This window comes from Nannobrachium achirus (assembly GCF_963921795.1).
Source record: "Nannobrachium achirus genome assembly, chromosome: 20".
NCBI lineage: Eukaryota > Metazoa > Chordata > Actinopteri > Myctophiformes > Myctophidae > Nannobrachium > Nannobrachium achirus.
In genome coordinates this window covers 22,123,960-22,138,319 of record NC_137827.1, presented here as the reverse complement: position 1 = coordinate 22,138,319, position 14,360 = coordinate 22,123,960, and the positions used below count along the sequence as shown (strand labels likewise).

The 14,360-nt window shown below is 45.2% G+C and overlaps 1 protein-coding gene across 1 annotated transcript in view; it reads left to right on the top strand.

The window, feature by feature from the left end:
* tmem260 (transmembrane protein 260) overlaps positions 1-13,533 on the top strand; it is a gene marked incomplete at its 5' end in the record, with an annotated part of 40,428 nt that extends 26,895 nt beyond the window's left edge. Inside the window, 11 exons of the mRNA XM_080750905.1 lie at positions 1,115-1,294; positions 1,452-1,492; positions 3,060-3,146; positions 3,900-4,008; positions 4,928-5,100; positions 7,048-7,219; positions 9,234-9,373; positions 10,067-10,243; positions 12,434-12,487; positions 12,787-12,871; positions 13,042-13,533. Of these exons, the coding sequence (XP_080607031.1) occupies positions 1,115-1,294; positions 1,452-1,492; positions 3,060-3,146; positions 3,900-4,008; positions 4,928-5,100; positions 7,048-7,219; positions 9,234-9,373; positions 10,067-10,243; positions 12,434-12,487; positions 12,787-12,871; positions 13,042-13,296 (1,473 nt within the window). The 3' untranslated portion in view covers positions 13,297-13,533. The remainder of the gene's footprint in view (positions 1-1,114; positions 1,295-1,451; positions 1,493-3,059; positions 3,147-3,899; positions 4,009-4,927; positions 5,101-7,047; positions 7,220-9,233; positions 9,374-10,066; positions 10,244-12,433; positions 12,488-12,786; positions 12,872-13,041) is intronic.
* Between the last annotated feature and the right edge of the window lie 827 nt (positions 13,534-14,360).

Sequence of the window (14,360 nt, the reverse complement as noted above, 5' to 3'; positions counted from 1 at the left end):
TTATGAATGTCCAAACCTCGCCGTTGTGTGCGTGCAGTCGCAGAAAAAAAAAAGTTTAACCCTCTCGCTTTTTTTTTACTGTCCCACCACCTCATCCATGCATATAGAATAGGGACAGGCCTAGGTTCCTCAATATCATTTAGCTGGGGACCCCCTGGAACTCCCCAAGGACTGGCGGTCCTCTTTGAGGACCAATGAACAAACTGACAGCACGAGAGACGCAATGACGTGCCCGCAGCCCGCGCGTAAAAGTAAAAAAAAAATAAAGGAATGCAATGGAATGTCTCTTGAGTATTACATTATATGAATAATGTGGCATAGTAGCATCAACCACCATTTTAACCAGCAACCAGCCAGACATTACACAGACATGAGCATAGGCTATGTCTATATAGCAAGATAGAGCAGAAGAGAACTTCAACTCCGCCAAATGACTGCGCAGAAGAAAAAAAAAAGGAAAAAAAAGAACGCTATAGGCTTTTTGAACAAGTGATTACAACATTTTAGGGAGAAAGTAGGCTAAAGTAAAAAGTAAGTAGGCCTAGGTAATAATAATAATAAAAGTGAAGCTATTCTATTGTGAGGTGTACACTCTGCGCAGCCTAAAAAAAAGGGAAGAGCTGGCTTCATATAATCTGAAGCAATCCCGTGGGCTCATTCAGACGACATTAATTGTAAAGGATTCCTACCCGATGACCCGACAATATCAAGCTTTTTTGATATTATCGTGAGCGCTCCCGACGAGTCCCGATGTCATAAAAAACTAATTAACATAATCCGTTCGTGTCGGGGTACCGTTCAGAGTGAAGACCGATTCCGGGGCCGACCGAACGATTTTCCCGGGGATCATCCCGACAATCGGCCCCGGGGGAATCGGCCCCGGGATCGGCCCAGTGTGCACGGGGCTTAAGAGTAAAGTCTTATGTCCCCTACTGTACTCCATTCTAGTATGACTGCTGCCACTGTTAATATGTTGGCATGCTAATTAATAGAAAAAGCTCTCACAGTGTAGGTTCTGACCCCCCCTTAATGTATTCCATTCCGCTGCTGCTGCCACCATCACCGTTAGCATGTTACTGTAGCATGCTAATCCCTTTCTGTGTGACTTTGACAGGAGCTGTCTGTGTGTGGGCTGGTGTCATTGGGTGCATGCTTCCTGGGGGGGTTCCTGCCCTACGTCTACCTTCCCATCTCCTCGTACCTCAACACGGCCCGTTGGAGCTGGGGGGACCAGACCACCCTGTCTGGCCTACTGACCCACCTTCTGAGGGCTGAATATGGCACCTTCAGCCTGGTACTGACGCACACACGAGCACACACGAGCACACACGCGCACATGCGCACATGCGCATATGCACCTGCGATGACAATGAAGGGAATTTCATTGTATTTAGTCATATATATTCGGTTTGCCTAATAATCGTTATTTGTCCTCTCCCTTTTTGACACAGGCAAAGACGGAGACCTCAGTGAACCTGACCATGATGCTGCAGTGAGTATACCAGTTGACAGCTACGGGGGTCCATTTGGGTTAACGCTGAGTATTTTTACTGTGTTACTTGGACTTTTCTACCCTTTTGTCATTGACTCTTACATAAACTTGAGCCCTTTACACAGTTATGCCAATGTAATCAAGGCCCAGATTGACCTTATTCTTGATTTGTACTCTGTTGAACTTGAAGATTGGCTATTTTTGGTGCACAACACAGACGTGCAACAAAGTCTTGTTCCGGCTCCTACTGTACAGGGTTTGCCCATCATGTCACAGATGTCGACGTTAGAATATACTCAACAGTGCAGTGTTTTCCCCTTTCTGGTGTTCTACACAGAGAGGTTTTAACCATATGCAAACTGATCCACTAGTTTGCACAGTCAGTCAGTTCCAGAGCCTGCCTCCTCTTCCTCCTCTACCTGGCAGCTTTTGTTCTTCCATCCCATTCTGCTCTCTCTCTCTCTCTCTCTCTCTCTCTCTCTCTCTCTCTCTCTCTCTCTCTCTCTCTCTCTCTCTCTCTCTCTGTCTCTGTCTCTGTCTCTCTCTTTCCATCAAAGCAGAACGGAACCTGCTTAGATGGCCAAATCTGTGTTCTGTTTCTCCAGCAGTTTGAAATGATCACTCAGCTCTGCTATTTAAGCGTGACAAGCTGTGATGACAGACACTGCAATATAGCTAGAAAAGATGTATTTCTCTTCTCCAACAAACCACCACCTCACCCCACCCCTACCCTTCTTCCACCTCCACCCCATTCCCCCCACCGCCCACCCACCCGCCTCTGCTACAGTCATCCCACTCTCTGTATCTCTCTCCAGCTGACGGGATGGAGAGTGGGGGCGTTCATCTTAAGACCCCCCACTACTAGCTCCAGCCCCTCCCCGCCCCCTTTCCCATAGCCCCCGCTGGTTGACGGACAAGCACACCTTCATGACGGGCACGAGAGACGAACATGACAGGCGTGTCACACTGGATACGTAAACCCGCTCGTGAAGCTGACATAGTCATACGCGCACACGCTCTCTCTCTCTCAATCACACACACACACACACACACACACACACACACACACACACACACACACACACACACACACACACACACACACACACACACACACACACACTGACGCAGGCAACGGTTCAGCACATCCACACATTTAGTGTACATTGAGAGAGAGATAGAGACTCAATAAGCTGTCAAATAGAGATGGGTATTAAGGAAGAGGCAGGGAACTATCTCTCTCTCTCTCTGCTCTGCAAAAGTGCTCTGTGACTGACAGGCAATGCGGGGGGGAGGGAGTTGCAGTGTGTGTGTGTGTGTGTGTGTGTGTGTGTGTGTGGTGTCGCTGGCACCCGTCAGCCTGATTGAAAGGGGGTAGCCCGCAGTTCTAGGAGTTTGTGGGATGGATGGGCGTTTTAGAAGGGCATTTACTAATTGGTGTCCTTGAGTCTGGCAGCTGCGGAAAAGTGGGGTTGTACAGAGCTTGGTCCTCGATGTCCATCATAGGAGTGTGTGTGTGTGTGTGTGTGTGTGTGTGTGTGGGTGCGTGCGTGCATGAATGAATCAGGGCTCAACTGGACCACTGCCTCACAGATCTTTCCATCCCTGTTCTGGTGCTGGCTGGGACCGGCATACTCCTCTCCTCCTTAGACAGGTAAGACAAGCTTGGCAGTATGCGAAAGACATCGAACCCTGTCTGTCTGTCTCTCTCACACACACACACACACACACACACACACACACACACACACACACACACACTCTGTCACTCACACGCTTTGCACCAGCCACTTGAACCCAAAATTCTAATCCCTCTGAGTGAGAGACTTTGAAGGAAACCCACCGTCACATGCTGATCTTAGAAAACGGAATACAAAGACGACCACGGCTCCCAGCTGTCACACTGCCCACTACAATGCTTATGTGATCCACTCATTCGTTCTAGTAGTGTCTTTGCTGGGGTCTGTAGGGGGGGGGGCACTGATAAGGACTTGCAGAAAACCTAGGAACAAGGCCCGCCCCCTGGGGTGCACTTAAATAAACCTGACTGCACGCACGCGCACACACACAGGTGCTTGCGGACACACATGCGTGCGCTGTCTGGTTAGTGTGGACATTAATTTTAAAAGCTACGCTATAATGTGTTTGTGATGATGCAGTGGTTGGCACCAAATACATTATGACTCACTCAGCGTTAGATAATCAGTCATGCACTTCTAAGCAGACTGGGGTATATACACACCTGCTGTTGGCTTGTGCATGCCATATCCCTTAATTTTTTCATAGATTAAATTCAAAACAAAGATGGCTTTATTACTACTGAATTAATTACTGAATTAACATACAGTTACCGTATATAGACATACGTCAAAAATGTAATTTGATCTCATGGTGAATGTTGTCCTAGGCGGTGTTGTGCTGTGTCCTGGCTGTTGACCATCATGCTGTTTGTCTACTCGCTGTTCTTCGCATGGAGAGCCAACCTGGACATCAGCAGACCCCTACTGCTGGGAGTGGTGAGCTATGAGGGTTTAACCACGTCAACTCCAGCATCCACCTTATGGTGGAAACTAAAATATAGGATCTCCAAGCTAGGGATGGGACGATACGCGATATTATCATTTATCGTGGTAAAAAACCCTCACGATAATCGCATCGTGGAGATTTAATTTATTGTGATATCGTCATGCACTGGGATCAACTCACCTTTTATTTGCCGAGCTGCATATCCGGTACCACTTACGTAAACCCTCTATGATTGGTAAATTGGTAATTGGCAAATGTTCCGCCCCAGGATAATGTACAGTATTTTGATTATCGCGATAATATCGTAAATCACGATTTCTTTTGTCACAATAATCGTGATATGAAATGTTCATATCGTCCCATCCCTACTCCAAGCTTGTGAGCTTGGTCCAGATTACTATAGTCTAGAACAGTGGTTCCCAAACTTTTTAGCTCAAGACCCAAAAGAGAAATTAGACATGCCCAGGACCCAAACTATTGAAAACAGCAGATCTACAAGCTCACAGTTTGTACATCAGCTATTTTCACTACTTCTTAAGAGATTTCTGTTCTAATTTATGGAATTTATTTGATTTCTTCATGAAATTACTGAAAGAAATCATTGCATTTTGTTTTTAATTCATGAAAATAAATCTCTTTTTAGGGAATGTTTATTGAAAATGAATTGAAATAATAATAATTAAGAACAAATTGTAGGAAACCAAAAATAAAGGGACCCATAAAAGTCTGCGACCCACAATTGGGTGTTTGGGAAACAGTGGTCTAGAGAGTTTTAAGTTGTCAAAGGGAACCACATGCTCCAAGGGGCCCTTGGGTTTACACATCACATCCGCTTGCTGAGTTAAAGTGTTTGTCTGTGTGTGTGGCGTGCGTGCATGCGTGTGTTCGTTTGTTGCCGGCTCCTTGCAGGTTGAGCGTTTCTGGATACAGAGTGATGCTGTGGTGTGTGTGCTTGCTGGCCTTGGGCTGAGTTTAACACAAACTGGGCTGGAGAAGCGGCTGGGTTGTGGCCGGCTGTGGAAGACCAGTGCCTGGTTTCTCACGTTGGCTCTGTTGGCACACATGATACACTCCAACCATAGGTGAGCACTGTGGGAACAGAGTAGGACACTGCTTTTGGAGGGATGTAAATGTCCCAAAGGACATTTATTGCAGCTGGGTTCTTTCGAGCATAAAGCTCTTCCTCAGACTTTGATGTGCGTGTGATATTTGTTACTTTTTTGTTGCTCCGTGTGATCATTGAGGTTAGGAAGGTTTTGCGCTCATTGCCGCTCAAACAACCAAAGTCGCTGCTTTCAAAATATACAGTATATATCGTCACTGTCGGGCAGCAACCTCGTATCTCCAAGTTTCAAATGTGTAAATCTTTTCGCAAAGCAAAGCCCTGCTTCATCACACAAGGCCGTCGCACAAAAGTAGTGAAAACAGCAGATCTACAAGCACACAACGCCTGGCACCGCAAGGCGTGGTGTGCTTGTAGATCGTCTGTTTTCACTAGTTTAAATCATTTTAAAAATGATAAATTAATAAATAAATAAACAAACGGTTTTGGACATACAAGGTTTCCACCCGACCATGACGATATGTACTGTATATATCTCACAGAAAAAAGCAAAGGAGGCATTTATTCAGTTTAACCTGTGATGTTTTGGGGCGCACCGGTAGCTGAAGGGTTTGCACAGCAACCATATACTGTTGTTGCAACGTCTCTGGTTTGATTCCACGTCTTCCCCCCTCTCTAGCCTCATCTTCCTGTTTCTATACAAGCTCCTATCTCCAAGAAAAGAAAGCAGAAACTGACTACCACAACATTTAACTGATTAGAGGTAATGCTTTCCAATGGAGCAAGTGTCACACATTGCTTTTTCCATGTGATTCTTGTAAATAGTAAATACATACATACATAAATACAGAAAAACTACCTCTTGCGGTTTATTTGCTGCACACCCAACCCTCTCTATGGCTGACTTAAAGGAAATAAATATATGAGACTCTCTTTCTCTGTAGAGTAGACCTTGATTTCTAGCCTCCTTCTAAAATCCCTGTGCATAACTTTTCCCTGAGTCAACGCGATTTGTTTCTCCTCTGCACTTCAAACTCGAGGCCTGAACTCCACGTGTCAGGTTTCTCTGTGCTCGCCCCATGGTAGAGGCTAAAGAGAGCCACGGTTAGCACATAGATTCCCTTTGCGGTGCTCAGCTGAGATGTTAGCCGTCCGAGGAGGCAGATTACACTAGTGCAGAGCCGGGGAGCGCCAGACAGCCATCACTGAGCGGCTTTGATCAAGAGGAGAGCATGGCCTGTGTTGTCAGACACATCACACAGACCCATCACACATGTCTCACCCATGATTAGATAGGCATGATGCTGAGGGGCTGACAACTTACCCTCAGAGAACCTTGAAAGCTATACACAAACACACACACGCACATGCAGTTACGTGGGGAGTGAGGAAGCATTCAGCCATACTGTAAGTCAGCAGTGTTCAAACCGTGGGTTTGAGACAGTTTTTTGATTATATCTTCTGCATAGTACTGTGTTCTGTCTTTCATTCAATGTTATGAGTTCCTCAATTGAAACAAGCCATAGGCTTTTTTGGGTGTATCCTTTTAGTTGACAGTGTACCAGGGAACTGTACTGTCAATGAAACCGTACATTTTCTTATGCAAACTTGGGTCACTGGTGATATCTGTTTGTGTCATATTTGTGTGTAGACATTGGACTCTTCCAGTTATAAATAATTTTACATTATAATGGTATGTGTTATTGTACATAAATGTGTTCATCTACTTTTAAGAGCATATTTACAAAGATATTATTTTGGCTGAAGAAAACTTGTTATTTATTCAAACATGTTGCTAGTTTCTCTATGAGTGAACTGAACCAGATACTTTAAAATATTTTAGAGCACAAATGCTTTATCCCTTCCTTTTAAAAACGGCTGTCTACATTCGAATAATAAATTGTCAATTTATTATCGCGACAAGCACGGTAAAATGTTTGTGTGTGTGTCGTGTGTGGTCATCTAGGGACTGTGATCAGAGCAGTAACAGTGTGGTGGAGCGGTTCGGCAGAGAGGTTTTGGCCTCCGTCCCGGCTGATTCCATCATTCTCACCAGAGGAGACCTGCCAGGAAACTCCTTGCGCTATCTGCACTACTGCCAGGCAGTGCGGCCTGATGTACGACTGGTCGACCAGGAGGTCAGCAGCACTTTGCATTCATACCATGTCTTTGAATACACTGATTTGTATATAAACAATATCATTGGCACATTATAGGGCCCTGTCTTCTGCCCGGCACAAAGTGGCACTGGGTAACTGTCATTACTATTTCCCAAACAGTACAGTTGCCATTTATAAGTTATAGCCCAGCACCCACATTATCTTGCTCCTACTTAGCACCCATGGTTAGTCTTAAAATGAGGTGTGGTCTGGAGAAAACAGTGCACACTGCTAGCTGATGCACAGACCAGCTTTTAGTTAATATTAACTACAGTTCAGTGACGGCGTAGATATTTCTGTTAATATAACTAATTACCGGTATTGGGATTATAATGCACTCAGGTGGGTTCACAATGCGTGCACACTGATCGCAAAATCAAAATCCACCCAATTTAACTCATATCACAATGTTAGATGATAGGACTCCTTTTAGAGATTCAAAAAAGTATTATTGAACATACAGTATATGAATATCTAATATATGATATTGGGTAAATGCTAATTTTCCTTCACAGAGACGAGTGATAAGGAGAGAGTGGGGGAGAGAAGGAGATAAAAAAATAGATGCATTTATTTCAATTAATATCAGCCTACACTGTATTATTTAATATCTTCAAATACCTCTCATCCTGTAAGAATGTCATGTAAACATAGCCTCCTGGCTTTCTTTATCCGCGTCCTCAATATCCATAGAGCTTCTTCGACACAAGGACATATGGGACTCACATGGGTCTGTCATGCTTTAATTGGTGGTTAAAATGAAGAAGAACATAATTGAGAATTAGTGTCTTTATTGTCTTTTAAGCAATATCTGTAATGTTGTTTTGTCAAAATTGGAAATGAAAATATTACGGATGTGTCTCTCTTAATACTACTAGATGGTCCCACAATTACACTTTTCCACAGCAGAAAATGGTTTGTGTCTCTAAATAGAAATGTGCCTATAGCTTTCTCTATAGGCACATAGGAATGGGAGAAGCCTATAGGAATGGGAGAAGACATTAATGTAGCGCCCTAGAACACACATACAGTATGACTAATTTAGAGGCTTAATAATGCAACCTCTTAGTGCCGTGCACCAGGCTTTGTGACCAGTTAATGTGCTGTCTAACTAGCAAAATTGGTGTTGACAAACCCCCTGACACAATATGCACCGTGTGCCTCTATATAATGTAGGGCTAAATAAGGCCGGGGGCCATGATAGTCTCACTGTGAGAGGAAAAATTAGTGCTGGCAGACATCTGGGGAAAAAGCATTTCCATGAAGGTTGAATACCACACCATTTTACCTGAAGCTTCCTCATCTTTGCTCTTTTGCCTTTTGCACTCTCTTTCCTACGTCATTATGACTTATTATTACTTATTATTTTATCTTTAGATGTGCTGTTTTTGTTGTTTTGCTGTTTTTTATGTTTATATATACCACTGCAGTGTCTGAAGACATAACAATAAAGTACAACCTTGGAACTTTTAAACACATGACCCCTAGCATCATTACTCTGGGATGAGTATTAAGCAAAGAGATTTGGGAAAGTAGGAGGGGGCCTAGTATAAACCCCTGCCGGACTCCGATCAAGGACATATATAGGTTTTAAATGCAGGCCAGGGGAGATATTGCGCTTATGCGCTTCAGGCAGTGCCACCTGTCAACCAGTATGTGTCCTATCTGACACAGGGTTTACTTTTCTCAGTGGAAGAGTAGAGAGACCTCCTACAACCACTGCAGATACACATTGGTTAAATCATGTTTTATTCATTAAAATAAGTTATGGGTTGCAGCTTTACAATGCATTAAATGCAATGCAAGTACAATTTGGACAACAACAGTCATAGCATTAATATTTAGTGTTCCCTTCAAGGAAATTTGCACAGCATGTTGAAATGAGTGGATTCCAAAGATTCGAATCTAGCAACCCACAGTCTGCTTTGGAAAATGGTTGTCAGTAGTGTTAAGTGAAACTGAGTTAAGTCTCTCTACCCTCTGATCTATCCAGATGATGACCTACAGCTGGTACGTGGCCAAACTGGGGCGGCATCACCTGGGGGTCCACTACCCGGGTCGCTGGTGGGACCCGGTCAACCCCGAGAAGAAGGACACCTTCAGTCTGGAGCGGTTCCTCTCCCACAACTTACAGTAAGATACAGTGACACAGAGAGAGAGAGAGATGGTTAGAGAGAGAGAGAGGGAGTGGAGAGAACAAAGAGATGGCCTGGGTGGATGAATAGAAAGCTGTGAGACGAAGAGAAGAGTGAATGAGGAGGGCTACAATGGAGTGACTGAAAGAGTGCGTGTGATATAATGAGGTGGAGAACAGTGGAACGGCCCGATACAGCAGTGAGTGCAGGGCAGAGATAAGCCCATAGAACTGTTGCTGCCGTGAGAGGAGTCTGATGAACTGTACAAGTGCGGACTAATCTACTCGATTTGCTTAAACGCTTTCCAGGCAGATAGGACTGCTCTCGCCACTCACTGCAGGGAGGAACAGAGGCCCCGCATTAAAACAGGAGACCTGTTAATACCAAGCCCACCAGGGGGCAGTATTTGCCAGGCCAATGCTGTCTGTCTCCCAGAGGGGCAACACTGACCTGTGGGATTAACCCCGAGGGCCCACAGCAGTGGAGAGGAGCAGGGAGGCTAGTGGGCAAGTGGCAAGTGTTGGGATGTGAGATGAATACCTGGTCGGTTATCAGCTGTCACCTGGGCTGAGAGAGGGAAGTGTTTTAAGGGAGATAGATGTGGGTGTTTTACCTCCTGTGGTCCTGGCCTCTTTGAGCGCTGTGAGAACCTGGCCTGTGTGTGTGTGTGCGCGTGTGTGTGTGTGTGCAGGAGGGCCGTGTTTGCCTGCATTGGGCTACCAGGCGGGGACTCCAGCTGGGCACAAAGCTACACTCGCTGGCCCCTGGGCGTGTGTGACCACCTAGTGCCCGCCCAGAGGCAGTTCAATCCTGAAGAGTGGGCCCAGCACACGCGTGGCATCTACAACTGGAGCGAACCACACAACAGGTACACACACGCACACACACACACACACACACACACACATATATCACCAGCTCAGTGGCCTTGTGGTTAGAGTGTCCGCCCTGAGACTGGGAGGTCGGGGGTTCAATTCCCCGGCCGGGTCATACCAAAGACTATAAAAATGGGACCCAATGCCTCCCTGCTTGGCACTCAGCATCAAGGGTTGGATTGGGGGGGTTGATCACCACCACCAATGGGGATCCTGTCTGTCTGTCTGTCTGTCTGTCTGTCTGTCTGTCTGTCTGTCTGTCTGTCTGTCTGACCAGCTCAGTGGCCTTGTGGTTAGAGTGTCCGCCCTGAGACTGGGAGGTCGGGGGTTCAATTCCCCGGCCGGGTCATACCAAAGACTATAAAAATGGGACCCAATGCCTCCCTGCTTGGCACTCAGCATCAAGGGTTGGATTGGGGGGGTTGATCACCACCAATGGGGGTCCAGGGACTACAGATGAAAATTAGCCCACGGCGGGCTAACTCTGGCTCATTTACATTGAAGTGAAAACTGACATGTCCATTAATGAGCACGGTCCCTGTCAAATAAACAGATCTTAACTCTTAACACACACACACACACACACACACACACACACACACACATACACACACAAACACTTTTACCATCTTAGCTTTCTTTGTTTGAAAAACTCTTTTTTTTTTTTTTTAGAGAGACAGGAATTATTGAGTTATAGACAGGACATGGACATTGTATATATGTTGTCACACTATTCATATTCAGTGTCATCATCATCATCAACAAAAAAGCATAAATATCATAAATAGTAACAAAGAAATACATAATAAATACCATGAATAAACATCTCTATGTGGTCTCTGGTCATTTCTCCAGTGACGTTTTCCCTCTGTTCACCATGATTTTGATTCTTTGTGAATTAAACCAGAGCAAAGACATTATGCTCTCGGGCCATTCGGAATGAGACTCAAGATGAAGCATAATGAGTTTCTTATTGCTTTTTGTCAATAACTGTGTCAAAAGTGGAATTAGTCAAAGCTCCCATATTATGTCTGCTGTGCGCGCCGGCAGCAGCCCCTCCTTCACTTCAGATACCCACGACTGAATACTGTGACATTATTCCCCTCGCCCTCACTACAAGCGTGTCCGCCGATGCCCACAAGCAAAATATTAGCTCAGCAACCCTGTTAAAATATTCTTTTGAAGAAGAGGTCAAGTGTTTATGGGCAACAAAAATGGGGTTGGGGGTGGGGGGGGTGGCTGCTGTGCTGTGGTTTAGTCCATGTCTAATATATGCTGGCTGGTATTGTTGAATACTGTAATCATTTGGTTGCTCATGAAGCGAATACAGAGTTGATCTATATACATTACATATACTGTATATAAAAGGTCTGAGAACGTGATAAGGCAGTGGCTGGCAGCTGACCAGTCGGCGCAAGCTTAAAGTGCTGCTGTATGCTGAACAGGACATTGTGAAGGAATTCACAATGTCAAACTCTGCTGCCAAACATGGTTCCTTTGAAAGTTGTGGTAGAATTCTCGAGTAACTGGGTTTTAACCGGGTGCAAACGAACCAAAACGGAGCGGGAAAAACAATCTGCTACCTGCCAGCAACACCTGCCCGGTTCTCAGCTAACTCCCTAATTTTCTGGGACATTTCCTAGTTAATATTAATGTTAATCTAATTATTAATGTAAAGAAAAGACAGTGCACTCGTACCCACGATGCAGCATTTATTTAAATGAAAACCAACTTTTCGGACATGGAAATGTCTTCTTTAGGGAATAACACTGCAGAAAATAATCAAATTATTAAACACATGATCCCCAGTGTCCCTTTCCTGGGCAATGATGGGCTGGCATTTGGCAAAGATAGTCAAATATTCGGTGGAAAGCAGATCTACAAGCTCGTTGCTATTTTCACAATTTAACTTACAACAAGGTATATTATAGGGTTTACGTGGTAACCTTAAATTGTGGAATGCTATAATGCTCATAGCCCTTGTTATCTATGGGATATGGTTGCCTAGTTAATCTCATCTGTATATATACAGTGTTTACAGTATAGTGTGTACTCTATATACTGTTTACTACATGCACCTACGTGAATAATCATTTATAATCAGTGGAACTCTGCACAAGGCAAAGCCTGTAGCTGTTTAGATAACAATATCTTTTCATTTCCCTCTGTGTGTGTCTGCACAGTTTCCATCCTGCGTCCTGGGAGCACGTTGCTAACGAGGAGATGTGGCAAGCCAGGTACGTTGGTATTTTTATTTCTCTCTGATACTGCTAGCAGCCTCTCTGCTCTCTTTAGAGCAGGGGGGTCGTATACCATAGCAGGCAGATAGAAGCTGTGTCACGACGCACACTAACCACCGGCCCGCTACACAACATCTCCATAAACCAGTCTTGTGCGGTAGAGCATCTGCATGTGCTTTCTGCTTGCTGCCAGAATCTACATAAACCACTCTATTGGACTGGTGCGTCAGAGAGCGTGAATCTGCATGGCTCATCCATCCAGCACTTAGCCCTGAGTGCTGCGTGCTTTGTTTCAGGATGAAGACGCCTTTCTTTCTGTTTGACCTGGCAGAGAGGATGCAGGGAGATGTGAAGGCTCGCCTCTTTGAGCTCTCTTACACCGTGAGTCTGCCCTTAACACACAAACGCAAACATAATTCACCAGGATCAACCTGCTCACTTTTAGATCTCGCTTCTAGCTGTCAGGCGTTGGGGAGTATTGGATAACATCTGCCTCTGTGTGTTCGTGTCTGCATGTGTGTCCGTGCGATGTGCATGTTTCTGCCATGCAGCTGTACAAGGAGATCGTGGAGGCCCAGCCCGACTACCCTCCCAATTGGGATAAGAACCTGGCACTGGCCTGTGAGAGGCTCCTCCGCTCAGGTCACAGCGGCCACGACCCAGACACCCTGCTGACTTGCAGCGTACGCCACTTCAGTCTCTACTTGGAGAAAGAGCCTGACGATCCACAGGCCGACGCCATCCGTTCGGCGGTTTCGGACCTGCTTCAAGAGAGAAACCAACTCCGCCAGATGAAAAACCAATGATCCAATCCAAGTCCAGAGGGATCTATACATGGAACTGGAGACCGTGCCAACAGTCCTCAATCCAAAACGCCACCAGCCAGGGACAGAGACTGAACCAGCCTGTTGACAGGTGGCGTTCAAGATGTGCAATATAGGGTGGCAAACTTTGGTTCTATTTGGAACTGTAGCACTTCTGTAGGATGCAGATATCTACAAATGTAGGTGAGGGGAAAGTTAAAAAATATTTAAAAAAGAATAATATGGAACCCATGTGAGGAATTTGGGTGGGTTAAATGGGATGCTGTCGTGGGTTGGGCACCGGGTTCAACGTTCAAGATTTTAATTGTTACATCCCACGAGAGAGGGCAAACAGTGCTCAGCACATAGATCTGAGTTCTGTGTCATTGGATAGATGTTTACTGTAAACCCAGGGCAGGGGTCTCCTGGGGACAGGCCCTTGTCTGGCCCTTGCTTGTGTTTCCCTTACAACTCAACTTGTTAACTTGCTCTAGCGCTGAATCTAAATTTTTTGGTATTTTTTATATCTCACAGCATTTTAACATGATGATTATTTTGCCTCGGACTCCTGCTGTTCCAGTTCTATATTTTTATTTTTTAGGACAGCACAGAACCGAGATTGAGGGAAACCCACTATGGGGGGGCGAAAATGGGAGATTAATTTAATCTACAGCTTGTGTTGTGATGTCTCTTTATATGCCCCTAGTTCACTATGACCGTCACTGACCACACTCCCCTCAATCCATCCCTCCTTTTCTCCATCCATCCCTCCATCCATCCATCAGTTCATCTTAGATGGTCCTTTCCACATTAAAAACGAATGGATTCCATGAGCGTTTTACTCTCTTCCTTCCTGACGACAGCGTTATAATCCCTCATGGATTTAAATGAAATTCGAAATGTCACAATGTAAGGGACCCTTTTAGAGGTGTTTGTATGCCTGAATACTTGCAGGCATACATGTGTGTGTGCATGCCTGCATACAGTACGTTGCTGTGTGGAGGTGTGCATGAGCATGCATTTTTACACTCGCTTGTATGAATGTGTATGCAGTATGCAACGTGTCT